The sequence below is a fragment of the Mustela nivalis genome (genome assembly GCF_964662115.1).
Source record: "Mustela nivalis genome assembly, chromosome: 6".
Lineage (NCBI taxonomy): Eukaryota > Metazoa > Chordata > Mammalia > Carnivora > Mustelidae > Mustela > Mustela nivalis.
This window is the reverse complement of record NC_139025.1, coordinates 155,424,526-155,452,451: the sequence shown is the minus strand read 5'-3', so window position 1 is coordinate 155,452,451 and position 27,926 is coordinate 155,424,526. Positions and strand designations below refer to the sequence as shown.

The 27,926-nt window shown below is 56.8% G+C and overlaps 1 protein-coding gene across 1 annotated transcript; it reads right to left on the bottom strand.

The window, feature by feature from the left end:
* Positions 1-530: 530 nt before the first annotated feature.
* LOC309866679 (uncharacterized protein) lies at positions 531-8,040 on the bottom strand (the record flags this gene model as incomplete). Its single annotated transcript, XM_082734459.1, has 5 exons — positions 531-875; positions 974-1,166; positions 6,898-7,018; positions 7,548-7,922; positions 7,990-8,040. 5 exons carry the CDS (start codon positions 8,038-8,040, stop codon positions 707-709), a joined length of 909 nt encoding a protein of 302 aa, XP_082590585.1. The 3' UTR covers positions 531-706.
* Positions 8,041-27,926: the final 19,886 nt, after the last annotated feature.

The following is a 27,926-nucleotide window of genomic DNA, read 5'->3' as shown; positions in this document are numbered from 1 at the left end:
GCCACCCTCCCTCCCGTGGCCAGCCATCGAGACTGACCGGAGGCCTCTCTGACGGCTGACAACAGTGCCGCCTGCTCCCGCTCCAGTCCCAGGTCCTGACCTTTATCCCGCGCGCCCCTCCTCACAAACCAGGCTGGACAGCCCGGGATGCAAAGGCCCGGCGAGCTCAGTGCTGCCCTCGGGACGTGGGGCATAACCCAGCCAGAAAGACAAGGCCAACTCCAAATTTGGGGAGCAAAGAGTACGTTTTGAACCAAACGAGAGAGATGTCCAGAAGGTCCAATTACAGACTCCCCCACCCCAACCTTGGTAGCTTAAGTTTCCGTGATCACTGTGCGAGGCGGCCCAACACCCCCAGGGAGATTTAACTTCGCTAAAAGGTGACCAGAAACTCACCCAATTGAAGGAGAAGCTGGCAGTGTCCTGCTTCTCTGTTTCTATGTGTATATTGACAGGTTGCTTAAAAGGTAGCGAGCAGAGCGGAGCCCAGTCTGTTTAGGGTTATAAACGAATAGGTAACAACGGTAAAATGAGGCACACAATTTTTTTTAATTTAATGAAAACTGTGGGCCTGGACTGTCGTATCCGGCTGACGGAGACGCGGGTCCCCACTCCCCATTTTGCAGGTTTTCTCGGGCGGTCGTTCTCAGCCAGCAGTGATTTCACTTCCGTGGAATTTTGCAATGTCTGGAGAGATTTTTGGTCATCACAGCCAAGGGGGAGGTGCCATGGGCAGCCGGTGGGTAGAGGCCGGGGATCCCGCCGAGCCTCCCACGGTGCCTGGGGCAGCCCCCACCGCAAGGGGTTGTCCAGTGCGAACGTCACTAGTGTCCAGGTTGCAAATCTCTGGCAAGAGGACGAAGTCGTTCAAAGGCCTGTGTGGCAAACCGAAGAGCTTAGTTCTAGTGTCTTCGTTGTGCTTTGTGTTCTGGGGGCCAGGCTAGCACAGGGTAAACGTTCAACCTTTACATACAGTGAAAAGTACTCCTCCTCCCAAAGTCGGTCATCCCCAGCCCCTCGGTGCCCCTTCCCGGGGGCCATTGCTGCCTCAGTTTCCCACGAATCCTCCCAGGAAATGAGTGTGGACGCTTGGGGCAGCACGCTCCGCTCAAACGGCCCCTGGCTTTCTCTCAGTGAGCGGCCTAGCCTGGAGCTGCTTCTCAGCCCTGGTTAACATGGGGCCGAGAATACACCGGACTGTGAACCGCACGGGGAAGAAGTCTGTGTTCTACCCACTGATGCAGTCTAAGCAGCACTGTCTGGCGGGGACCCTCCCCTGTGCACGAGGGGGAGCTCATCTGTGGGTCCGGCCCAGCTCTGGGCTTATAAGTCCTGGGCCTGCATGTTTGTGACCTTGACAGGGAGGTAGGTCGCCCCAGATTAAAGAAACTTTTTTGGTGGGTCCCTTCCACTCCAGTACATCCCAAAAGTTGCAAAAGTCATTCTAAATTCTGGCGTAGGGGCCAGACTGCTGAGCAAGGTTGCCCCAACACCCGCCCCCGCCGTGGGACAGGACTAAGTGTGGGCTGGGACACGCAAGGGATGCTTGCCTTGGAAGGGTCGTTGAGCCACCAGCCCAGGCCTGACTGGCATTGTTGCGGATGCCCGGAGACTCGAGCCAATTTGTCCCCATCTCTGATGCACAGCACCAGCTACCCAAGCTTGGAGGGTGGTCTGCCTCACGGAAAGGGACAGCAGCATGGGGGTCCCAGCAGCTGTCCCTCTGGGGAGTCCTGAGCCATCGCTGTCTCACTGCCATTGGGCAGTTAGAAGAGTAAACAGACGGAGGCCCAAGTGGAACACCGAACGCAGACCGAGTCCCCTGTGCAAGCCCCACGCCCTACATGCGATGTCTTGCAACATCCTGCTCCCAAGGTGGAGTAGAGGTCACGACTCTCCTGGGCGTGCAGGTGGAGACGTGCAGAGCACACAGTCCACGTCCTCTGCCGAGGGCCCCACACGTGCGGGTGTCGGGGCCTGGCCAGGCCTGCCTGCGGCACTCGGGTCTCTGGCCGCTGCACGCTCTGACTCCCCAGATGGCCAGTGTGGGCTGCGGTCATCAAGGGAGCCTCTGTGTTGCAGCGCCTCCCCCCAGAGCTGTTTCCTTGGGCAGACAGGTGCTCAGGAAACAGGCCCCTTCCCCTTCATGAGGATTCACAGAGGCTTCCGTTCCGAACGCCTCTCCAGTGCCAGGAGCCAGGAGCCAGGCTCAGTCCAGGGGGACCCTGCTGATGGTGTTGCTGTTCCCTGCCGTCAGCTCTGGCTTCCACCCAGAGCCCAGCAGCCCTCAGGGGCCGGGCCTGGTCTCCCGGGTCAGTGCCCACCAGGACCCCGGGAGGAAACTGTTGCCTGTGAATCCAAGCAGCTCTTCTCCTGAGCCGCGCCCCCAGCCGGAGCCCAGCACAGTCGGGTCCCGCTCCCCCACCTCCGACCCGCAGGTTCCAGGGCTCATCACCTCCGCTGCGCTCCTTCTCCGACCTGCCACCCCTTCAGCAACGGGGTCCCACATCCCTGCATCTAGAAATAATCTGAAAACTTCTTTGGCTTTTCTGTTGCATTTACTGAGGGCCTGGGAGCCCTTTCTGCTTGCTTGTCCTTTAACATTTTTTTCTATGCGTGTTATTAACTTTTGTAAAGAAAATACTTGCTTTGACATTTACGAGAATCTCGGAGCTCCTGGCCAGCTCGGTCAGGGGAGCAGGGGACGCTGGATCTTGGGGTCATGAGTTCGAGTCCCATGCTGGGTGTAAAGATTATGTAACAATAAAATCTTTAAAAAAGAAAAAAAGGAAGGAGGGAAGAAAGAAAAACAGAATCTTGCTGGTAATAAAATTCTGGATAAAATAGATTATGTGGATTTTTTTTCTTCTTTTTGTAACCAATACATTGTTTCTCTCCTTGATTCACCCGACGAAAACTCACGTGTGCTGCCCGCAGTGGAGCAGAGTCAGCTGAAGGAAAACAGCACGAGCCTTATGACGAAGTTGCTCTCGCCAACATTAAAAATGGAGCTGGTTATATAATTTGGGGGTTGGGAAGAATACTTTAAAGATGAAATCAACAGCAAAATCTGTAGGGGAAAGAAAGCTAATAGATGTGCCTACATCAAAAGGAAAACTTCTCCCTATCCTAAAGCTCCAAAAATCCAACATCCAAACACCAGGAGACCCGGAGAGCTCAGAGGGAGACCTTCAAGCAAAGGGGGCGCCTCTCCAGCGGAGGGACCAAGACATCCAGGCTGGAAGGGTGTGCCGGCATCCAGCACGATGGAGAAAAAGCCGACCGGTCCACCCCGCAACACAGCCTCTCTGCCTCCTCACCAGCCAGCTCTCGGGGACTCCAGAAAAGTCCCATCCGGAGTTTTCCAGAGCGGGGAAAACGGTCTCGAAGACCATGGTCGGAAATGCGCAGAATTCTCTCCCATAACTCCACGAGCAAGAGGCCAGCGGCGGCCTTCCGGTCCCCAGGAACACGGTTTCTGACCGAGAGCTCAGGTCTCGCACTCTCACTCCTGTGACTCGGGCGTGAAACACCATGAAAGAGATAAGCCCAAGTCCAAGTGCAAGGTGGGGGGGGGTGGTGTCGCTTCTCTGAACAGTGGGCAGATGTTCTGGGGAGACCGTGGGGAGCTGTCTGGGACTGGAGTGGGTTACAAGGGAGGCAGGGTGCCCTAGCCACTGGGCCTACGGATAGCAGGTCCCGTGCACCCGGTGTGGACCCTGCACCACCCCCCGACCCACCACCCACTTACGGCCGCTTGAGCTAACACTGGCTCCTGTACATGACGGACGCTTTACCAGAATCTTCTAGTTGACCCTCCAGCAGCCCTGCAAGATGAGCATCACCATCCCATTCGCAGGCGAGAGAAACAGAGCTTATGTCACTGCCATGACGTCACACAGGAACTGACAGCGCAGGACCCAGAGCAGGTCTGCATGCGCCCGGCCCCAGGCTCATGCCGTCCCACCCCCCCGGCCGCTCGGGCTGAGTTCCCAGAACACAGCCCTGGTGACACTCGCCCTGAGGGGCGAGGAAGGCAGTGTCGGACCGCGCACCCGTGAAGCCCTTGGCACCTGTCAAATTTGTAAAAGTATCTGTCTTTTGGTGTTTAGTTTGCATATATATCCCAGTAACATGCGTTCAAGATTTAAAGAGGCAAACGGTGCTCAAGGAAGCTGGATGGCCGCCAACCCTGCTCCGACCTCTCTGAGACACACACACACACACACACACACACGATCTGTGGCAGGGTGGGGGTGCCGCTCTAAGGGGGCTCCCGAGCCAGGCCTACCCCCACTGCCACCCGCGGTCCCCTGCTTCCCAGCCCTGCGTGTCCTGGAGGCCGTCCAGGACCGCTGGGCACATGGTCTCGGAGGATTCCCCGCACACACCCCGGCGCTCCGGGAGGCCGAGGGGGGGCCTTGGCAGGGACAGAGCGGCCGAAGCCCAGGAGCAGCGCGCCCAGTGACTCAGCCACCTGTAATCTCTCTGCGGGGGAATTCATCCAAAGGGAAAAACACAGACCACATCCCTGGTGAAACATGATCTGTGGAAGTGCTCTGTTTCCACTGTCCTAACAATAACCAAGAGACTCCTTTTACAAAAGAAAACGAAATGTCCCCAACCTGCAACCCTCTCCCTGCTGTGACTGCTTCGTCTTGGGGAGATCCCGAGTGCCGGTCCTTGGAGATGCCATCAGAGCATCACAGAGCAGAGCCGAGGCACCCCAGTTCCCTCCCGTGGGAATGGGGTCCCGTCCCCCATCTCACAGGGGGCTGTAAGGGAGAGGAGCTGATTTTTGTGACAATCTTGGCCCTGGGCCTGGACACAGGAGGTGTCCCCTCCCCACACCGCAGCCTCAGCATTGCCCCCTCCCCCGGCTCCATCCACCCTCCGGCCCTCTCTGGGACACTCCCCCCACCATCCTGGTGGAGGCACTTTCCAGCCCATGTCCTCCACGGCCCCTCCAGCTCTGCCTGTCCAGGGCCCGGAGGGGGTCTCCTCACAGGGCCCACCACACAAGGTGTGCTCACACGTGCTCAGGAATGAGTCCTGCAGACCCCAGTCAGGTCTCAGCCCTCCCTCTCTGGCCTACATCCTCTGTGAGGACCCCAGCACCGTGTGCCCCCACTCAGCTCCTCCCTCTCTGTGCTCCCCGATGCCCCCAGAGCTCCTGGGGTAAGAGTGGATGCTGGTCCACATGACGGTCCTTCACCGACCGCCCCCCCCCATGCGTCATGCTCTGCTTCTTGATGTGGGTGCTGGTTATATGGGTGTGTTTGGTTTGTGAAAACCCATCATCCGTACTCTTATGACACATAGGCATGCGTGTGGTCTGTGGATTTTACATTTTACTTAAAAGTTTACTTTAAAAAAAGTTACTTAAAAGCCTTTTTTTTTTTTTTTTTATCCTAGGGTGATGAGAGGGAGACTTGAAGTGGAATGGGGTTGGGGATTATAGGTAGTCAGGGAGGACTTCTTGGAGGAGGCAACATTTGATCTGAGACCTGTTGGGTAAGAAGAAGCCAGTCTTGGAGGAAACTGAGAAAAGTGCCAAGCAGAGGTTCTAGCAAGTGCAAAGGCCCAGGAGGTGAGCAAAGGTTTGGGCTCTGGAGGGAGGCCCCGGCAGATGTAGGTGGATCCCAGCACAGAGTGTGAGGTTGGAGGACTCTAACAGGTCAGAGTGCAGGCACCAGATCAGACAGGGCCTATACCCAGGTGAGGAGTAAGGACCTTACTCTAAATGAGACAGGAGGTCGTGGAGGGTTTTGGTTGGGGGCATGCCGTGGTGTGACTTCCCCTCTTACTGCAGAGGAGAAAAAAGGACCTGGGCTTATACACCCCACAAGTCCTACATGAATGAATGAAGATAACAGGTACCCAGAGAGCTCTTAGGGTATGAGAACACAAGGGGACTTACACACCATTTTACAGAGGAGGAAGCAGACACCAGAGAAGGCAAGTCACTTGCCCCAAATCGCACAGCACGTTAATGGCTAGAGCACAGAGACTAAAACCCCAGCCACCTGATACACCGTGACATCTCCCACCAGAAGAAGAAATCCTCCTAATTTTGCAAACTTTCTATCAGATTCCTAGTTCAATCAGCGTCTGGCCCAGACTGAAGCTGGGTAATCAGGTTCATTTCCCCCCTTTCTGATAACTGGGCTGGGAATCCCACGTCTTGCTGATTCTCCTCCTGGGCAAGGGAGGCAGAGGCCTGGGAGCAGGTCTGGTTGTGGGGACTGATGGTGGACAGAAGACACAGGGAAGATCTGGCCTCTGGGGACCGCCTCCCAGCTCCTGGTGGCACACCGTGCCATTGTTCCTGATGAGGGCAGGAAAGAAGGCCAGAGCTAAGGCCCGTGGGGGACTGTCTTCCTGAGAGGAACCTGGGAACGAAGGGAATAAGGAGGAGGGGGGCGAGGGGCAGAGAATGAGGAGGGGAAGAGGAGGAGGAGGGGGAGGAGGGGGGAGAGGAAGGGAAGAAGGAGCAAGGGTCCACAGCGGCCGGGGCTAAGACCTTTCCCCCATTCGCTGGGCTACTTCTCCCATGACCCTGGCCAGGGGTTATCTTTCTCCTCCCTTACAGACAGGCAAGGGTCATGGGTCAGCCCCAGGACACATGGCTGGCTAGTGACATAAAGGGGACTGTGGTTTTCTCCTCTCCCCGGGGGCCCTCCTGTCCTTCAGCCCAGACACCCCACGGTCCTGGAACTTCCTGCTCAGTTACTAACCTTCTGTCTTCTTTCCCTGTTCTGTTCTATCTGCTGCTCGTTCCCTGTACCAGCTCATCTCCTGTCTGTCTGCACCCCCAGCAAGACCCCAATCCTACGTCCCAGCACAAGGTGGGCTCCCCAGGGTGGTGGCAGCCCTAGTGTTCAGCAGAGTGCCTACCACACACACGGTGTGCACTGTCTGGGGACGTGAGGAAGCGGGTCGCGGAGGGAAGGCGTTTCTGAGGGGTGGCATTGGGGTCCACGCCAGCGCTGAGGAGTCGGCCAGGCCACAGGAAGATCTGCGACAGGAGAGCCACTCAGGCCACTTAGGCTCCCCTAGGTCAGAGGCCAGGGCGGGCGCACACGGACGCTGCCCGGGCGCCTTCACAAATACCATGCCTTAAGATTCCAGCCCCGACCTCCACGGTCTGGGGTTCGTTTCTGGATTTGCTTTGAAGCCCCCGCTGTGGGTCTGTCTCTGCCACGGGGCCAAAGCAGGAAATGTAACTTCGTTCCAGCTTGGAGAGGAAGTCACGGGAGTGCGTCAAGCCGAGAGAGTCTTGTGAGCAGCGCAAAGCGGCCTCCTCCGGGAAGACTTCCCGGCTTTCCCTGGTCTGGGGCCCCCTACTCTGAGTACGCTCAGCAGGGCGCGTCCCCCCCCCCCCCCCGTCGGCTTCTGCTCCCCGGGCTGCCCTAGTCACTTCTCGGTGTCCAGGCCCCGTGCGGCAGCCCTGCCGGCCTTGGGAACGAATGAGGGCCCGGATACGTTAACAGACCAAAACGGGGTTGGGGCGAGCGGGGCCCACGGCTGCCGCGCGGGGGAAGCACCTTCTTCAGGCGAGGGGGGTCCGAGGGCGCGGGGCGGGGGGCGGAGGGTCCGGCTTGCGCGGCTGGACGCGGAGCACCCTCGTGACGGTTCCCCTGCCTCGGGGCCTCCGTCACGAGGAATCGCAGAAGGGCGGCCCTAGAGACAAGGCCCGGAGGCCCTGGGGCGGGGCTCGCCTGCGGCCGACCAGTCCCCTCTCCCACGTGCCGCCGCGCGGCGCCGCAAGCCCGCCTCTCCCCGCCCCGGAGCCGCCCGAGGGGGCGCGGACCCCAGAATGGGGGCGGAGCGAAGCGCGGAGGGGGCGGGGCGGCCGGAGGGGGCGGAGTGGACGGAGCGGGAGGAGCGCGGAGGGGGCGGAGTGGACGGAGCGGGAGGAGCTAGCCCCGGAGCAGGCGGGGCGGGTGCCGCGGCTGGGGTCCGCGCCGTCGAGGCTGGCTCCCGCACCACGGCCGCGGGCGGCGGGCTCGGGGACCGAGGGCTGCAGAGCTCTCGCATGAACGGCCCGCGGGTGGCGAGGCGGGCAGGACGCGGGCGCCACGTGCTGTGCCCGGGCTCCCCCTCCACCGTCCGGGCCAAGCGCACCGCGGGGCGGGTCCCCGCGCCGCTCCAGCCGCGCTACCCGAGCCCGGAAGCCTCGCGGCCGTCGCCGGGCGGGAGGAGCGGACGCGGCCCGTCCACACCGGGAGCGTGGTGCGCGACCGCAGCTGAGCCTAAAGGGTGCGGCGCAGGGGGTCGCGGACGCTCACACAGTCTCCACGCCCGACGGCCCAGTCTTTGAGGGTTGCCGGCCGCCCCGACAGCGTGGGGAGGGGGGCGCGGTGGCGGACGCCTGTGCCCGCTGCGCTTCACTCCGCCCTTTGCCGTCCGAGGGTGTCCGCCACGGGCCACGCTGGACACCTGCCGCTGCTGCCCCTGCCCGGCCTGTGTGCCGCTGCGCTCAGCCCTGCTGAGAGCCTGGCGGGGCCCCCGCGCTCTGGGGGTGCTGACCGAGCCAACCGCGGAGCCAGCTCCGTCTGCCTCGCCCACTCCAACAGCCGCCCCAGCTCGCTCGTTGCCTCGTGCAGTGCCCGGAATTCGGCGAGGGCGAAGAGCCGAGCGGCCCCAGCAGCTGCATGGCCAGCCAGGCCTGAACCCCGGGAAGTGGGATTCTCAGTGAGGACAGCTCCCTCCATGTCAGTACTGGGAGCGATGGGGCAGAGTGGGTCGCTTGCAGGGGTCCAGGTGGGGGTTGATGACGTCAAGAAGCAGTGTCTGGCGTCTGGCCGGTGTTCAGGGCTCCCAGGGGGACCATGGAGGTTCCTTAAGCTGAGAGCGCCCCACCAGCCTTCTGGGCCACCCAGGGTGATGAATTCCTTCCAGCCCAGCCTCAGTGTCCTGTCCTACCTGAATGTTGGGGATCCTACCAGGTCCAGGGCTTGGATGTCCTGCGGCAGCCCGCCAACCCTATGAGGTCCACTCCTCACCCTCCAAGGACTTACTCCGACTCCCACTTAGGTGTCACCTTTGTGCTTGTAAGGAAGCTGTAAGCATCTGTGAAGTCCTCGGGGGAGAAGCAGAAGGCAGGGAGGTAGCCCTCCGCTGCTGGGGACTTCTGAGCTCTCATCCAGGAGGCCTGCCTGCCTCCGGTCTTCTCTAGATTCTGGGGCTTCTCTGACTAATCAGGGGCTGCAGGGAGCAACCTGAAGGCCTGAGGTGTGCATCATGGAGTGGGGGTGCTGGAGGGGTGCATCACTAGCCTGGGTGGCTACAGAGGGTGCACCTGCCACCCAGGGGAGAGAAGTTAGGGGGAGCAGATTTTGATCCCTGATTATGACAGACCTTTCCCATTTTTGAGCACCTTAGCATCATGAGGTAGTAAGCTCCCTGTCCTTGGAGGTATCCCAGTAGATGCCAGTTGGTCACAAAGAATGAGGGAGACAGACGGATGCATCCCACAGGGGTGTGGAGGTGCTAGGTGATTTCTGCACTCCCGTGAGCCTGGACTGGGGGGGGCATATCTTCAGTATGCATGTCATGTGGCTGGAAGGACCTTCTCCCCTAGCTCCCACGTGCGCCCCAGAAGCTAAATCAAAAGGCACGTGATTGAAATGCCTTCTCTGGTCGACGGCCATTGATGCTCGTGCTGACGCCGAGCCACGGTAAAACATTACCAGCAACAGGGCTGCAGAGGAGGGGTCAGAGTCAGACTCGTATCCATGCAACCATCTGCACCTGAATTTCATGGCTGACGGTTCTCGGGAGGAAGACTTGAGCTTGAATGTAAAGGAAGAACCCATTTGCCACACGTGGTGTCCAGGCCAGGAGTCCAGGTGGGACCTTGGGTCGACCTGAATGTCACTAGGTGTGTTATCCCAGAGCCAGCGCTGCGCCCAAGGGAAGGCAGGCCCCAGCAGCTCCTGGTATGAACAGCACAACGACTCTTTTTTTTTTTTTTTTCTCTTTAAAGATTTTATTTATTTATTTGACAGACAGAGATCACAAGTAGGCAGAGAGGCAGGCAGAGAGTGAGAGAGAGGAGGAAGCAGGCTCCCCGCGGAGCAGAGAGCCCAATGTGGGGCTCGATCCCAGGACCCTGGGATCATGTCCTGAGCCGAAGGCAGAGGCTTTAACCCACTGAGCCACCCAGGCGCCCCAGCACAATGCCTCTTCTTTGAAGCTCGGCCATCGGCCATCGGGAAGAATCTTAGTGTCTTGGAGGGCGTGTGCGCTTACAAAGAAGATACGTGTTTGGAAAGTAGAGAACCACAGTGCCTTCGTTGGTAGCACCAAATTGTGATTATTTTTCTTGGTGTTCATTTTAAAAGCCGCGTGCAGCTCCTTTCTCACTCATGCGCAGGGGATTGTGTTTTGTGGGAGCAACAGCAGGGAGAAGGACCCCTGCTGTTGTTCCTACCTGTCTTCCGGCCACCCAGGCCCCAGCCGTCCGAAGCGCTGGCCCTAGGAACCAGCAGTGCGACACAGGGTGCTCTCCTAAGAGGCCATGAGACGGTCCGGGAGCCGTGAGCACTCTGAATCAGACGTAATAGCTTCTTACATGGTCATTTCTTGAAAGACTTTTATTTATTTCAGAGAAACAGAGCCAGAGAGCATAAATGGGGGGAATGAGAGAGGGACTGAGAAGCAGACTCCCCCATGAGCAGGGAACTCGACGTGGGGCTCGATCCCAGGACCCTGAGATGACCTGAGACAAAGGCCCATGCTAAAATGACTGAGCCACCCAGGCGGCCTGTTCTCAAATTATCCTTTCAGGGTGCCTGGGTGGCTCAATGGGTTAAACCTCTGCCTTCAGCTCAGATCATGATCTGAGGGTTTTGAGACCGAGCCCCACATCGGGCTCTCTGCTCAGCAGGGGGCCTGCTTCCCACCCCCGTCTACTTGTGATCTCTCTGTCAAATCAAATATTAAAAATCATCCTATTTCTTTTTCCTTGAAGATTCTATTTATTCATTTGAGAAAGAGTCAGAGAGCAAGCATGAGCAGGGGGGCGGGGCAGAGGGAGAGGGAGGGGCAGACTCCCTGAGCAGGGAGCCCAACATGGGGCTCCATTCCAGGACCCCAGGATCATGACCTGAGCAGAAGGCAGACACTCAACCGACTGAGCCACCCAGGTGCCCCTAATATCATCCTGTTTACAGACTATTGTAGAAAGTTACACTAATCAGTCCGTATGTACCGCATCATGGACACCAGCCAAGGTGTGGGAGGCAGAGACATTCAGCCTGGAGTCCGCTTGGTCAGAAGACCCTGGTCTGCCTTGCTGTGTGACCCTGAGTGAGTCACGTTGCCGATCTGAGCTCCGGTTTCTTCCCCCATAAAATGAGGGGGTCCGTGGTTCAGGGATTCATTTCTACACCTCTGTGTTCTTTTCTCAGTGCTCTTCCCATGCAAACTGTTTTCAGGGTCACTTCTTGCCACAAAGTGGAGATCCTATAAGCATCATAGTTCCTTTGACTCTTCGTTCTTCTGAATTGTTTCCTTGATGGAGGTCAGGGCGCTTCTCACTGGCTCTCACCATCGAAGCGTGCTCACCCAGAGGAGGACTGTGGCTCTCAAGGAGGTGTTGGCAGTCACAGCCCGAGCCCAGCTCGGAGCCGGCCCTCATGAGGCTTCACTGGGGACTGCCCTGAGTGTGGGAACAAGACCCAGGTGTGGCCTCGAGGGACAGCCTGGTCCTGCCCCTGGAGCGGAGGAGTTGTTACTTCATATTGTTCCGCCCTGAGCTGCTGTCCCCCTCACAATGCCTTCCTGCCCCTGGGCGCCTTCCTCTGCCCCTAGCAGCGCCCACATCCCCGTCCCTGGCTCGGGTCTCCTCCTAGTCCCCACCCTCTCAGCCTGCGGGCTGTCTGCGCCCTTGTGTTCAGGGGAGTCTGTGCAAACAGAATAGAGGGAGACTGCTAGGTGGTTTTCAAAGCCGGTCACAGCCGCTGGGCATAAACACGTGTGTAAGCGTACATATGTGCGTACGTGTGTGTGCATACGTGCACGTGTGTCTGTATGTGCGTCCACGTGTGTACGCATGTACGCATGTGTATATGTGCGCGTGTGTGTGTGCCTGTCCTTGCCCCCACCCCTCGGCCAACGCACAGGGCCGGATGCACAGCCAGCCTGCAGCAAACGTGTGCTGGGTGTGAGCTGGCCCGCGCGGACAGTGAAAGCAGTAGCAGGTGGACAGCTGGTTCGGCTTACAGGTGAGGGAGATGGAGGCTACGCTGCACTTCCATGCGTGGATCTGCTCGTGGCCCACTTGTCCACAGCTGCCGACGGTTCACTTCTCAGGGTGCGTGGGAGCCGTGGACCCACGCCTCCCTCCTCACCCGAGCCAGGGACGGGGATGTGGGCGCTGCTAGGGGCAGAGGAAGGCGCCCAGGGGCAGGAAGGCATTGTGAGGGGGACAGCAGCTCAGGGCGGAACAATAGGAAGTAACAATTCTCCAACAAAATGCTTGGAAATGTTCAGCTTCTATTCACAAAATGGAAGAGCCTCAAATTACATAATGCAAAAGCCGACAGAGTTATGGGGGCCAACCGGTGCCGCGGTGGCAGGGGTTTGACACAGCTCTCGGGAAGTGGGAGCTCAGTGGATGAAAGGTCATGGACAGAAAACCTCAACAATGCCAATGATGCCATTAACAAGCTCCATCAATGGGGTAAGCTCAAAGCCCCGCAGCCGACAGAGAAAGGATATTCACGTGTTCGGGGAAGTGACTTCGTAAGGATGGACCGTGAGCGGCTGCGGAACCATCTACGGCAGGAGGAGGGCCCTCCGGCCAGGCAGACCTCCAGCCTCCGATCACAATCCGCTAACAACGTAACAAAATCCTGCACGCTGCAGGAAAAGCTTATAAGTGATGCCAAAAAATAAAGCACAATGGAAATTAGGACACATTCAAAACCGAACAGTGAGAACGCTGACGGCGAGAACAGGTCCTCCGTGTGTGCGGGGGGTGTCAGACCTGCTCCAGACGCTTCCTACCTCCCCACCCCGTTTCCCAGGGGAGGAAAATGAGGCACGGTGGTGACAAAACCGCAGGGTTCCAGGGCGGCGGAGCGGGAGCCAGAGCCAGCCTGGAGGTCCAGTTCAGAGCTTCGTGTCCAAACCCACCGGAGCAGCTGACGCGCTCTCAGCTCCAGCTCTCGGAACTGGCTCGTGGCCGGTCCTTCACATGGGACGGGTGAGCATGAGGCAGGCACCCCGTCAGGCACCTCATTCCGACTCAGGAGCCTCACCCCACCCTCCCCTGCCGCTTCTGAGTCGGAGCTCGGTCTGCACGTCCTGCCCCACACTAGGCCCTGCCTAGCCTTTTCCGCCTCTCCTCCCTGGCTCCCTAGGGGCTCCTGACCCCCTTCCCAGCCCCAGCCTTCCCTGCTGAAACCCCAGCCCACATCAAGACCCAACTCAAAGGGCCCATTCTGGAGCCCTCCCACCCACGTGGGGTGCCCCGGGGCCATGAACTGCAAAACTGACCTTGCTGTCCCTCTGGGTCCCTGTGCCCGGCCCGGAAGGGCTCTGCGTTCAGCTGGGAGTGAAACTTCCCTACAGCCTTGAGTTTTATCCTCAAAATTCATCCAGTTTGCAGTCGGCTCCATGTTGATTTTATAGAAATCCTCACATGACAGAACAGACTTAGAAAATGCTCCGAGCAGCCTCCAGGCAGCGCGGCGGCGAAGCGGGCACTCGCGTAGGCTCCCCGGCCGGCCTCCTCTGGACCCGGACCTCGCGCTGACCCGCTCCTGCTGTTCCCTCTGCCAGGGGGGCCGGCCCCGCGAGATGGGGTCTGCCTGTGCGCCCACAGGGGCTGTGGCGCTCGCCGTCCTGGCTCTCCGGCCCCTGGGCTCTCCGCCTCCTGGTCTGAACCCCCTTTCCCTTGCCTGCCTCCCCCCTGTCAGCGCATCGTCAGGGTCACGGGGCAGCGGGCTGGGCCTGACTGACAAACGGCACGCACGTCCCCGCTCTGTGCACTGATAAGTCACGCACTCCAGCCACGCCTTGGTTTGGCTTTCCCCTGCTTCCTGGGGGCCTGCAGGGCACCTGCCACAGGGTGCCCATAGTTTAGTCCCTTGTGGCCTGACCCCCTCCTTGGGCCGAGCAGGAGCCTCCTCCCGCAGCAGCCGGGGACAGGCCGCCTTGATCTGCTTGGCGCGCCTGGAGGGGTGTGGAGACTCTGGCTGAACAGCACATGAGCACGGCCCCGGCCCTGACCTTTCCACCAGATGCTTCTCGGCTCTCAAGTCACTGGTTAAAATGCCAAGTAAACAGAGATCTGTGAAGCCACTTTCAGCTGCCTGGGGGTGGATGGGCTCCTTTCCGAATTGTGCCAAGAATGAATAACGCCCTAGCTACCACACTGGGCGGATGTGGGGCAGGGGGCGCTGCCCCTGCGGGGGTCCAGCTGCCTCCATGAGTAATCCCAGCGGTTGCTCCGAGACACCCCAGGGAGACGGCCGGCTAGAAACGAAGACAGGGTAGCAGTTCGGTCAGCAAGACCCAGTTCATAACTCGAGGAACGGGGAGAGGCAGCCTCCCAGGTTCTAGCCAAGCCACAGCCTTAGAAATGGGGAGACTGGTCCCAAGACGTTTCCCAGGACAGAAACCCATGGCATGGCCTCTCTCCCTCAGTCTGACGAGGTCCCAGGAGGAAGGCAAGCCTGCCCATTCGGTTTGCCTGGGGCTGGTTTTCTAGCACCTGGGACCCGCCATGCTACACGTGTGCAAACCCAGGTGGGGGTCACCCTGCCCCCCCGGGTTACTGTTTCTCTCTCTCCCCTGTCTCTAAGGTTTCCCAGGCAAGTTCTAGGGGGTCAATGAAATAGGCAGACATAGCTGAGGACCAGCCTGTCCCCTGGACCCTCTGGGCCCTGGCGGGTGGGGGGTGGGGGGACCTGGAACTGCTCGAGGCTCTGACATTGCCCAGGCCCTGCCCTGCCAGGTGCCCGAGCCCCAGATCTCTGGTGTGGCAGGTCTCCCACAGACTCACTCTCTTGTACGAAAGACAATTTAAAAGCTCTCTCGGAACAGCTGAACCTCAGTCTCCATCAACATTTCTTCTGATAAATGCCGGGATCCACAAAGTGGGTGTTTGGGGACAGTTTAGCTACAGGGTGGCTTGTCTTTCTGTTACTTTGCAGTTTAGGGAGACCCACACAGCTCTGTCCCTGACTCTCTGTGTCACCTCGAGCAAATCTGCACACCTTTTAAAAAAAAGTTATTATTTTAAAAATGTTAAGTGCCGTGAGTTCCTGTACAGTGTCGTGTTCACTTCACGAGGGCAATACAGTGACACGACACGTCCAAGTGTGACTCAGCGCTCACCAGGCCCGCGCCTCGCGCTGAGCCTTGAGCTCTCGGAGCTCGACGGGGGGACAGAGATGCTCATCTCTACCACACTGAGCTGCTCTGTGGAGTAAGGGAGAGACACCCGCCCTGCACACAGAAGGCCCTCAGCTAGGGTTTGGGGAAGTCGGCCAGGGTTCAGTGCACAGGGACTCCCCAGGGAAGAAACTTGAGATTTCTGCCTCCTGGGCCCCAGCAGCCCACAGCTCAGCTCTGCTGTTAAATATTTGTATTTCTTTTCCAAGATTGCTTTGGCTCCTTGGGGAGAAGAGGGAACCCCAGTACATTGGTACTGGGAATGCAAAGGGGGGCAGCCACTGGGGGAAGGTTGCTGGAAAAGCGAAAACTAGAGCTACCCTACAATCGGGCAAATCCCCAGGCCCAGGGGCGGGTTTTGTTCAGCGGGCTTGGTGTTGGCATTAAAAACACTCGGCGCTCCCGGAAGCCTGGAGGGCTCGGTGGGTTGAGGGCTGGACTCTTGATTTCCGTTCAGGTCCACATCCCGGTCCTGGGGTCCGGCTGGGGGCGCAGAGGGGAGTCCGCGGGCCTCCGCCTCCCACTGCCCCTCCTCCTCGCATATGCGCACGGACGCTCCCTGGCTAACATAAATCTTGTTTTAAAAAGAACAACAACTTACTTGCCAACATTTAAAAATCAGGAGTTTTTAGTTAAAACCAGGTTTCTGATTCCTTTCTAAACACCGTCGGAAGAGCCGCTGGGGCTGGCCGGCGGGTCCCTGGATCCTGCCTCCCCGCGTCCGCGCCCCGGAACCTCGTGCGCCCGCCGCGCAGACCCGGTTCGACTCTCTCTAAAACGCAGCCCGGGCTCGGGGAGGGGCTCGGTCCCGGCGAGGGACTCGCGAGCCGCGCGCCCTGCGGAGGGGAGGTGCCGGCCGGCGGCGTCGTCCATCAGGGCCGGTGAGCGGCGCCTCGGCCACTCTGCGCCCCAGGCCCCTCTGGGCACAACGTCGTCCTTCCCGACGCCCGCGCGGCCACACAGCGCGCAGGCCGGCGCCGGGTCGTGGGCACCGAGGCGGGGCGCGAGAGCAAGGGCCGAGGGCGGCGTCCCCGGGTGGCGACGGCGCGGAGCCGGCACCGGTGCGCGGAGGCCCAGCCCCGCCGAGGTGAGCCGGCGGCCGCGGCCAGGCCCGTATCCCGGCAGGATGACCGAGCTTCCGGCCCCGGGGACACCCGGGGACACCGTCCCGCAGACCGCTCCCCAGCCCTGCGGCCCGCCCGTCGCAGAGCCGGCTCCGGGGCAGGGCGACGGCGGGGGATGGCGCGGAAGAGAACAAAGAGGCTGTGCCGGGCTCACAATGGCACCATTGTGAGCGCTCGGGGCTCCCAGTTCCCCTTCTGTCCCCAACCTGCGCCGGCGCCCGGAGGGCCCGGTGGGAGGACGTGGGAGCCCTCCCGGAGCTCTGCCAGCGCTGCCCAGAAGGTCAGAGGGGAGGCACCGCCATCAGGACCCTGATGGGGTGGGGGGGGAGTTCTCCCAGGGATGCAGATGAAGAATCCGGCGCCCGGGGCGGGAGAGACGCTTCCTGACGTCACAGACCAAACTGGGGGGGGGGGGGTGGTTCGGGAAGCCGGCGGCCCCTGGCTCCAGGCCCTACCTCCCCCGGGATTTAGAGACTCAGACTTTAGACATTTGACCTTTTGTCAGAATGAGGTTGTATGTTGTCACTAACCATACTGACGAGATATAAAAAAGTAAACGTTTATCTTAAATATTTAGAATATATCTAAACTCCTATTCTGTTTTGGCATCCCCCCCTTCTTTTTAAAACAATAGCTTAGGGGCGCCAGGGTGACTCAGTGGGTTAAAGCCTCCGCAGTTGGCTCTGGTCATGATCCCAGGGTGCTGGGACCGAGCCCCGCATAGGGCTCTTTGCTCATTCGGGAGCCTGCTTCCTCCTGCCTCTCTGCCTGCTTGTGACCTCTCTCCCTCTCCCTCTCTCTCTCTGTGAAATAAATTTTTAAAAAAATATTTAAAAAATAGCTTATTGAGATATAATTTACATACTATAAAATTCACGGTTTTTTTTTTTTTTTTCCCTTAGAGGGACAGAGAGGGGAGGGTCAAAGGGAAAGAGAGAGAGAGAACCCCATGGGCCCCAGACCCAGCGCAGAGCAGACCCTGGGCTCCATCTCGCCATCCTGAGACCCTGATCTGAGTTGAAATCAAGAGTCAGATGCCCCACGGGCTGAGCCACCCTGGAGGCCCTATAAGATTCATTTTTTAAACTGCACAGTTCAGTGAGTTTTTTCATGTATGGATGTAGAATTAAGACCATGCAATTTACAACATTTTGTCGTCCACCCCCCCCACCCCCGCCACAGCCATTAACCTGCCTCCACTGTGTCTCATCTCCACGGATCTGCCTCTTCTGGACAATTCTCATGAATGGAATCCTACAATACCTGGTCTTTTTGGTTCACTTCTATCCCTGAGCATAATGTCCTCAGGAACATCTCCGCGGCCGCCTGAGCCGTCTTGCACTTCTGGCCGAAGGCTGTGTGGGGATCCGGGTAGACGGTGAGATTATTGCTCACTGGATGGCAGACGTGTGGCGGTTTCCACGTCGTAGCTGTCGGGGACAGCGCTGCTGCGAGCGCGGGGTACGGGTCTTGTGGGGCCGTGTTTCCACTTCTCATTTCTCGTGGGTCCGTGCTAGGTGGTGGCCCTGCCGGGCTGGAGGGTAGCTCTGGGTGCGAGCTTCGGAGGACCTGCCTGCCCTTTTCGAGGCTGCGCCGTGTTCCATGCCGGCTGAGAGCCTAGGAGGGTTGTGGTTCCTCTTCCTCCACACCTGTGCTCTTGTCACCTGTCGGCTTCCTGACAGCCTTGGGTGAACTTGGCAGCGGGGTGTGGCCTCTGCTGAACCGCCCGGCCACCTCACCCCATCCCCATGATGCCCAGCGCTGGCCGGGGCTACTCCTTCCCTACATCAAGCCCGTGTCCTGGAGATGAAAGAGATCTCTGGTGGGAGCACGCGGCAGGATTCTCCTCACTTAAACCAGGCCTCTTCTGCCAGACCCACAGGCTAGTGAAGTCCAGCGCTCCGCGGGCCAGACAGAAGCCATGCATACAGGCTTCTCCGGGGTCCGGGAGGCGGTTTGCGAACAGCAAGGCTATATGGGTTCCCAGTGGGCATCCGGACCCAGCTGGTCTCAGACCAACACCCGTGCGCTGACTTCCTGCACACTTGGCCGAGAAACAGCGCTGAGGCAGAAGGGAGTGTACTTGACCGTGTGTGTGCAAAGAAGAGCTCGCTCACCATCTGGGAAGCAGCAGCGCCTTCCTGGGGAAGGGGCCTCCTGACCGGGCTCTTCCGGGATGGAGCTGGCAAAGGAGAGTGGGGAGTGAGACCCTGGGCCCGGGAGAAGGACACTGGCCTCCTGGAGGCCTGCGGATGCAAGGGTCTTCTCTTCCCAGCTCAGTGTGGCTGGAGCAGCAGGATTGGGACTGGGTGGGGGGAGTCGGGCATCAAGGCCCAGAGGTGAAGCAAGACTCCTCAACGCCAGGCAGGTCTGCTGACGGTCCGACCTCGGACTTCATCCCGGCAGTGGACAAGCCTGGAGAGATGGCGCTGGCTTCAGAGGTCTCCCCAGATCATTGAGGAGTCTGGTACCCAGAGGGCAGAGGGAAGGGCACCGGGCTGGTTCTCAGCTCAGCCATCTCCGTGGTGACTCTGGAAGATGCTACAGGTCCCTTGGAATGAAAAATCCCTGCGAGAGATTTCAAGTGTCTTTGTGTCTCAGGCCCCTGCCTTTGTCCCCAAGCTTCAGAACAAAGAAAGTGAATGGAGAGCGGGAGGGGCAGGAGACGTGGGGGTCAGGTGGTGTGAGGCAGAGGGGCCTGTGCAGCCTTAGCCCCGCATCCTCCATCCGTCCACCCTCCCCTGCAGGCCTCCCAGGACCAGCACCTACTGGCAGTCAGGTCATGTTTCTTGGGAAGAATCCTCGTCGTACTCGGGGAGAGTCTATGGAGACCAGGGCTTTCATCCAGGGGCCTGGGCGGGCACTGGGTCATGAGCTCCTTAGGGCCTCCCGAAGCCCGCCCTCACTCCCCCTACCCTCCTATTTTGCAGCTGAAGAAATAGAGGCCCGCATTAGGGACGTGGTCTGCACAAAGGCTAAAAATTGCAGAATGGCCTCAAAAAATTAAACTTAGAATTACCCAAGGACACAGAAATTCCATTTTGGGAAGTATGTCCAAAGGAGGAAGGCAGGGGTTCAAACGGATATTTGCACACCAACATTCAGGGAGAAGGTGAAGTAAGGCAGATGCCCTTTGACAGACGAAGAGATAAACCTGAGGAGGCACAGACGCGCACCAGAATACGGCTCAGCCTTGAACGGGAAGGCCTTTCCGACACCTGCTAGAACGTGGTTCCGTGAAGATAATAGGCTTGGTGAAATACGCCATCACAAAAAGACAAGGACTGGATAATTCTACTAGGGTGAGGCTCCGGGAGGGGTCAAATCGTGGGTCCCAGGGGCCGCGGGAGGTGCACGGGGACCTAGAGTCTAATGGGGCCAGAGTGTCAGTTTGGGACAATGAAAGAGTTCTGGAGATGGATGATGGTGACCCGACAACATGAAGGCACTTACTACCCCAGAGCCCCGGGGTTCACAAAGGTTGAAAAAGGGAATTTTACGTCATGAGTTATTCCACCACCATTCTGAAAAAGAGAAACACACACGCACACGCACACACACACGTGCACACGCACACACACACATGCACACACACTTCTAAAGGAGCAAGCATCCATATATCTTTGGTCTGCAGTGGTTCCTTCTGAGTAACAGGCTCTGTGGAGTTGTATCATTTTGGTCCTGGTACCCCAGGAATTGGTTTGGTTTAAATGGCTTAAAATCGGAGGTACCATGAGCCCCACGATCAGCTTTCCTCCTTCGCCTGGACAGCTAGAAAGGTGTGGACCACACTGGCAATCCTCCTACACAGGAGAGGAACTCAGGACTTCTGGGTTCTCATCTCTGTCAGCCTAATTGTAAGGCAACCTATGAACGTGGAAAACGGGTCATGGTCTCATTCACCAGTCCTACCTCTGTTTTACTTTCTTTTTTCTTATCTATTTTTTTAAATTTATTTTTTATTTTTTAAAAGATTTTATTTACTTGTCAGAGAGAGCACAAGCAGAGGAACAGCAGGCAGAGGGAGATGTAGGCTCCCTGCTGAACAAGGAGCCCCACGCGGGACCCGAAACCAGGACGCTAGGATCAAGACACGAGCAGAGGGCAGACGCCCAGTCCACTGAACGACCCAGGCATCCCTCATCTATTTTTTTTAAATAACCTTTTTAAAGAAACGGTTTTGGAAGGATTAAATGCATTTTAGGAAGCTAGAGAATAAAGGCAAACAAAAATTCGAAAAGTAAAACTTGGGATTCCTAGTCCCAAGTGTCACCATTAATAACTTACTACGTGGCCTTCTTTTTCCTGAGAGGAGAGATGACATTTTGCTTGCAGTCCCCTTCTTCCAATCAGTCCCCTCCACTTTCTCCTAGAGTGAATTTTCAGCTCACCGGATAGTCCAACTATGTTCATTTCCCCCCCTGTTGATCCCCAAATCGGCTGGACAGCTCCTTACCCAGAACAGCGTCCAATCCAGGGTCGCCCATCCCATCTGCCTGGTATGGCCCCTAGGCCTCTTCATGGAGCAGAAGTCCTTTCTGGAAACACAGTTCTCATTGAAGACCCTGGGCCCGTTGTCCTGCAGAGTCCCCACCCCCGAGGGACGTTGGGTGGCTCAGTTGGTTAAGGACCCAGCTTCTGCTCAGGTCATGGTCCCTCTGTCCTGGGAACGATTCCCCTATTGGGAGAACCCGCTTCCCCCCTCCGCCTGCCGCTTGCTCTGCTTGTGCTCTCTCTCTCTCTCTCTCTCTCTCTCATTCTGACAAAATTTAAAGAAATCTTTAAAAATAAGTAAAACCTTAAAAAAACACAAAAGCATTTCCACCTTCTGATTTTGTGTTCCTGGGTCCGAGTGGCGTCACCCGGCTGGTTGCTTCCTGAGAGCGGGAGTCACTCGGGGCCGGCAGATACACACAGGACACTTCTGGGTAGAATAAACAAAGGCTACTGGTCCCGCGACCTTCACACCGCATCACTGCTAAAGACACACTCCCCTGTTGAGGATTAATTAGTAAAGCCACTAGCAAAACTCAGATGACTTTCCCAGGGTGGTGACCACCCCTCTGTGCGTTCTTCCGTCCCACCGCCCATCCTGCGCGTGTGAGGCATGTGGGTCCGTCACTCTGATCCGTGTGGATGTCCAGTTCCCCACCAACTATTAGCCGAATGGTTTAATTACAGTTTGATAACCCTTGTTTCTAAGGGTTTGCGAAATTATGCTTTTTCTGATCCTACACGTTTGTGGGATTTTTCCTTCCCATGAAGCAGAGGACTCCTTCCTTCATCGAGGGGAACTAGGTGGTGATAATTACAGTTCCTGCTAGAAAAGCAAAACAAGTCTTTACTTTTTCAGTTTCAGGGGGAGAGCCTTGAAGTCGTGTCCCTTCCCACACTGAGTCTAGGAGATAAAGGTCCTCACCCCTTTAGATCTGTGGGAGAGGCAACACTATAGGGTATTTTCAGTTAATTTCTGAGACTGCTTCGTTTTTCCATTACCGCCTACTCTGTGAAGAATATGCCCTGCTTTGGTTGCAAAATCCCCTAAAACCTCAGAAAAGTTCCAGAAAATCAAGGACACACGGGCCCGCGGAGGCCAGCGAGCTCTACTATGGTGCCTTGAGTTCTGAGCTTTTCTGCAGGGTCCGCGTCCACGCAGGTATCCCGCACCTCCCCTGCCCCTTGCATCGGGGCCGAACACGCGCCCGGGGTGGGGGAGCTCTAGGACCGACTGGAGCAGGTGTCGGACCCTTCCTAGGCCCCCGTTCATGGGCGGCGAGCGCACGCCCCGGGGTCTCCGGTGGACGAGAGCAGGAGCCCCGCGCCCCCGCCCCCTCGCCCGCTCGCGTCTCCCGCAGCAGCGGCTGCGCGCGCCCCCCTCCCCGCCCGCGCCCCCCCGCCCGCGCGCCCGCCCCCCCGCCCGCGCCGCCGTGGCCGCCCGCGCCCCCCCCCCTCGCCCGCGCGCGCCCCCGCCCCTCCCCGGCCGCTGTGGGGCCGCAGGCGCGCGCAGACTCAGGAACCGGCTGCGGCGCGGAGAGAACAACTCGGTCCCCCGAAATAGGAGAAATGAAACCAGCGAGAAGCCCAAGTCCCGCCGCAGGTCGGAGGCGTCGGATTCCGCTGAAGGGCTCCGGGAAGCGGCCGGCTTCCGCCTGCCCGGCTAGCTCAGTCGGTAGAGCATGGGACTCTTAATCCCAGGGTCGTGGGTTCGAGCCCCACGTTGGGCGGCGCGTCTTTTTCCTTTCCGGGGCGCCGGCGTGCCCCCCTTCGCGGGGCGAGCGGCGGCTCCTCGTTTTCGGACGGGGCCACGCGCGGAGACCTGCCCACACCGACCCCGTCTGAGAACCGACCACGGGGCAGGGGTGCGGTCCCGACGTGCGAGCGCGCGGCCCGGGCCGCCGGGGGCAGGGGGACGGCGGCGGCCGCGCGCCCGGGGCCGGGGCCGGGCTCAGACCTCAGGGATCGAGGGCTCTGGAGGAACGAGGCCGTGGGGTTCGCCCGGAGGCCGCACTGCGTGTTTCTGACCCGCACGTGACCGTGGTCGTTAGGCTGCTGTCCGGGCGCTGGGCGGCGCCGACGAGCCCCGCTTCAGGCAACGGGCCGGCGGGGCTCCTCCGACGGCTCCCCGAAGTCAGCGGCCCAGACGGAGCGTTTCCCGCGGCCGCGCGGGAGTCTCCGGAGACCTGCTGCTGCCGAGGTGTCCCCAAACCCGCTGTCTCAGCGCCACAGCCGGGCGTTTCTGCCCACAGCCGCGCCGGGGTCCCTCGTCCCGGACGCCCCTGCCCTTCCCGCGGCCCCCGGCACCCCCGCGAGGCCGCTGGCTCCGGGGCGGGACGCGCTGTCGGGCTCCGGAAGACGCGCGGAAAACCTCCGCTTCGGAAAGGAAGACCCCCCAATGCCTCGGTCAGGGCACGAGTTGAACCGTCTTGACCGAGGGGTGCGGGGGGTGCAGGATTTTTCAAAGGCAAAAACCCCACCAGAGAAGAGGCGAAGCGGTGGATGGCCAGGAAGGCCATGAAGGGTTCACCCATGTACGGATTCACCGGGTTTTAATTCCAGCGAACGTGCAGGGTCACGTCCGTCGGGGCGTCCAGTCCGCTCTGCCGGGCACCGCCCCCTGCTCCCCGCCCTAAGCTCGCGCCCTCGCCCAGAAGCGTTTCCTGCATCCACTGGAAACCGAACACGGGCTGCGGAGGGGTCGAATGGAGCTCCCCGAGATGCGTCTGTCCAGGCCCTAACCCCGTCTCCCAGGAGGCCGCCTTCTGGGAAATCGAGTTTTTGTTGATGTCATTAGTCAAAATGAGTTCACACTGGAGTCCAAAGGGCTCTGAACCCAGCACGACTGGTGTCTTTATAAAAAGAGGGAATTTGGACACAGGCACACACCCAGAAATGCAGATCTGAACACTAGGGAGACAGCCCCGTGAGGGCGCAGGCACAGGGCGGAGCGGCCCCCAAGCCGGACGGCCAAGCTTCACCCCTGGAGCTCCAGCGACAGTCGCAGGGCAGGCTTTCCTCCCAGCCTGGGGGCGCCGTCCGGCCCACGCCCTGATCGCAAACTCCTGGCTTCCAGAACCGGCGGACAGCAAACGTCTGACGTTAAGGCACCCACTCGTGGCACCTGGTGATGGTAGCCCCAGGACACTAATTTAATCGGTGTTCTGTTAGGAGGGGATTTTGATTTAAATTGATTTCTTAATGCTCTATATTCAGTAATTACCATTCATCTCATTTGATTTCATTTTAAAAGCGTTAGGAAAAGCGAAGGTTTGATTGGAGGCAAACGTTGAGCTCCAGGGAGAGAGTCAGGGTCACGGTTCCGTCAGAAGTAACACTTAAAAAGGAGCTTGGTCTCAAAGAAAAAAAAATATGTTTTTCTTATTGCTGGCTGGTGATTTAATATACCGACTGATGACTGATTACTATTTTTGCTAAAAGAATGTATTCAAAGATATGCCAAATCAACACACCTGACTGTCCCCTGAACTCATATTAGCACACTTGACATTCAGTTGTCCTGTAAAGGATTTATTTTATGAAAGCGCGCTAGTTCTCTATAATTCAGTGTCTCTGACAAGCAGAGGGCAAGAAAAAGGGAGATATCTTACAAATGAAATGCAAAGAAATGTATGAATCCTGATCCTGATTTGGATGTTTGGATCCTGATTTGAACCAACCACTCATGAAAACACATGTATGACACAATCTGGGGAATCTACTTGCTGACTGGATACTTGAAGATACTAAGAAGTTATTTATTTATTAATTTATTTATTATTATTTTTTAGAAGTTATTTATTCTTAAGGGTATTAACAGTACTGTATTTAAAAAAGAGGGGTGCCTGGGTGGCTCAGTGGGTTAAGCCTCTGCCTTCAGCTCAGGTCATGATCTCAGGGTCCTGGGATCCAGTCCCGTGTCGGGGCTCTCTGCTCAGCAGGGAGCCTGCTTCTCTCTCTCTCTCTCTCTCTCTCTCTTTGCCTGCCTCTCCATCTGCTTGTGATATCTCTCTGTCAAATAAATAAAAAAATCTTTAAAAAAGAGCCCTTCACCTGGGATGAGCACCAGGGTGTTGTAAGTGATGAATCACTGAATTCTATTCCGGAAACTAATATTACACTGTGTGTCAACTAAGTGGCGTTAAAAATTTGGAGAAAGAGAAAAAAATGAAAAAGAGATGTGTACTGACTTGTTTATGACGGAAATAGATATGACGTGTGGGATTTGTGTTAGGGATTTTGGCTGAGAGGAATGGTCGGTAGCAGGGCGGGGGTGGGTGGGGGGTATTAACACATTAACATGTTAATGATCATTGAGTCCGACTGATGCATAGGTCATCATACCATCCCCTCTACTTTTATATATGTGCGTAAATCTCCATAAATTTAAATACTATTTGATTATGAAAAAACAAAATGGCCTTAACCTCCTCAGCCCAGTGATCAGAACTAGCGTCACCGACGAGACAGCCAGACTTCAGGGTCTTCATGGGTTCCTGTTGAGAAGTGCATAGCATCGCTTAAGATATTCTTTTTTTATTTTATTTTTTATTTATTTTCAGCATAACAGTATTCATTGTTTTTGCACCACACCCAGTGCTCCATGCAATCCATGCCCTCTCTAATACCCACCACCTGGCTCCCCCAACCTCCCACCCCCCCAACCACTTCAAAACCCTCAGATTGTTTTTCAGAGTCCATAGTCTCTCATGGTTCACCTCCCCTTCCAATTTCCCCCAACTCCCTTCTCCTCATCATCTCCCCATGTCCATCATGCTATTTGTTATGCTCCACAAATAAGTGAAACCATATGATAATTGACTCTTTCTGCTTGACTTATTTCACTCAGCATAATCTCCTCCAGTCCCGTCCATGTTGATACAGAAGTTGGGTATTCATCCTTCCTGATGGAGGCATCATACTCCATAGTGTATATGGACCACATCTTCCTTATCCATTCATCCGTTGAAGGGCATCTTGGTTCTTTCCACAGTTTGGCGACCGTGGCCATTGCTGCTATAAACACTGGGGTACAGTTAGCCCTTCTTTTCACTACATCTGTATCTTTGGGGTAAATACCCAGGAGTGCAATTGCAGGGTCATAGGGAAGTTCTATTTTTAATTTCTTGAGGAATCTCCACACTGTTCTCCAAAGAGGCTGCACCAGCTTGCATTCCCACCCACAGTGTAAGAGGGTTCCCCTTTCTCCACATCCTCTCCAATACACCTTGTTTCCTGTCTTGCTAATTTTGGCCATTCTAACTGGTGTAAGGTGACATCTTAATGTGGTTTTCATTTGAATCTCCCTGATGGCTCGTGATGATGAGCTATTTTTCACGTGTCTGATTCGCTTACGATATTCTTGTCCAAAACACTCAACTTAGATCTCATCAAGGCTTTAGACCTAACTTTAAGCTTCTGGAAAGTACAAGGAGAGGAGAAGAGAGTTAACACCATGAGTAAACCATCAGACAAATTTAGAATTGAGGCTCGGTGGGCACCTGGGTGGCTCAGTGGTTTAAGCCTCTGCCTTCGGCTCAGCTCAGAATGATTTCAAATGTATGAAACAAACACACAGGTTGATAAAGGAAAACAATTTTATTGGAATAGAGTTATCAAAATGTCTTAAAATATGGTAATGTACATGCTCCATTTCTAATGCATTAAATAACAAGATCTAGCCGCAGGTCTAAGAAACACAGTCTATTTCAAGGTCAAGATGAAATGTAAATGACAGCCTTGAGATACACATGAGAACTGAAACGCGACATGAAAGCACCTCATTGGCAGTGTGGCAAAGCCAAGCGTTGCTGTAGCTCGTTTCCTTCATTTCTGATGAAGGGAAATACTAGATTTCACTTTGAATATGGTGATAATAAAGATGTAATTTTCTAGCTATCTACGAACCAAAGGGTTCATGGACCCTTGGAATTGCATCCATGGATTCCTACCATAAGCGCTTCTGACCTAGATTTAAAATAGGTTTAAGAGATTTAAGGACTGAATGCAAAATGTCATTTAATGGGGGCGCCTGGGTGGCTCAGTGGGTTAGGCCTCTGGCTTCAGCTCGGGTGGTGGTCTCAGGGTCTCAGGGTCTCGGGGTCCTGGGATCAAGCCCCATATCGGGCTCTCTGCTCAGCGGGGAGCCTGCTTCCTCCTCTCTCTCTGCCTGCCTCTCTGCCTACTTGTGATCTCTTTCTGTCAAATAAATGAATAAAATCTTAAAGGAAGTGTCATTTAATGGATTCAATTTTGCAAAAAAGCAACAAAAATACAAATATCTGGGGGCCAGTGAGGAAATCTGGAAAGGGAATGATATGATTTTAGGGACTCACAGGTAATTGGGCGTGATAATGGTATTGTGGTCTGTAAGAGAATGCCTTTCTGGGGGCGCCTGGGTGGCTCAGTGGGTTAAGCCGCTGCCTTCAGCTCAGGTCATGATCTCAGGGTCCTGGGATTGAGTCCCGAATGGGGCTCTCTGCTCAGCAGGGAGCCTGCTCCCCACCCCCTCTCTCTACCTGCCTCTCCATCTACTTGTGATCTCTCTCTGTCAAATAAATAAATAAAATCTTAAAAAAAAAAAAAAAGAGAATGCCTTTCTGTGTTGGAGGGCCATACTGAGGAAATCAGACATGATCTGGAATGTATTTTTCTTTCTAGTTTTCTGTATGGTTTTGGTTTGGTTTGTTTGTTTTTTAGAGAGAGGAGAGAGAGAGAGAGAGAAAGAGAGAGAGGCGGGGGTGGGCAGCTCGGAGAGAGAGGGAGAGAATGTCAAGAATCCTAAGGCTCCACACCAGCCCCCACAACGGGATTGGACCCTGAGATTGTGACTTGAGCCAAAATCAAGAGCCAGATGCTTAACTGACTGCCCCACCCAGGTATCCCCAAATAAAGTGA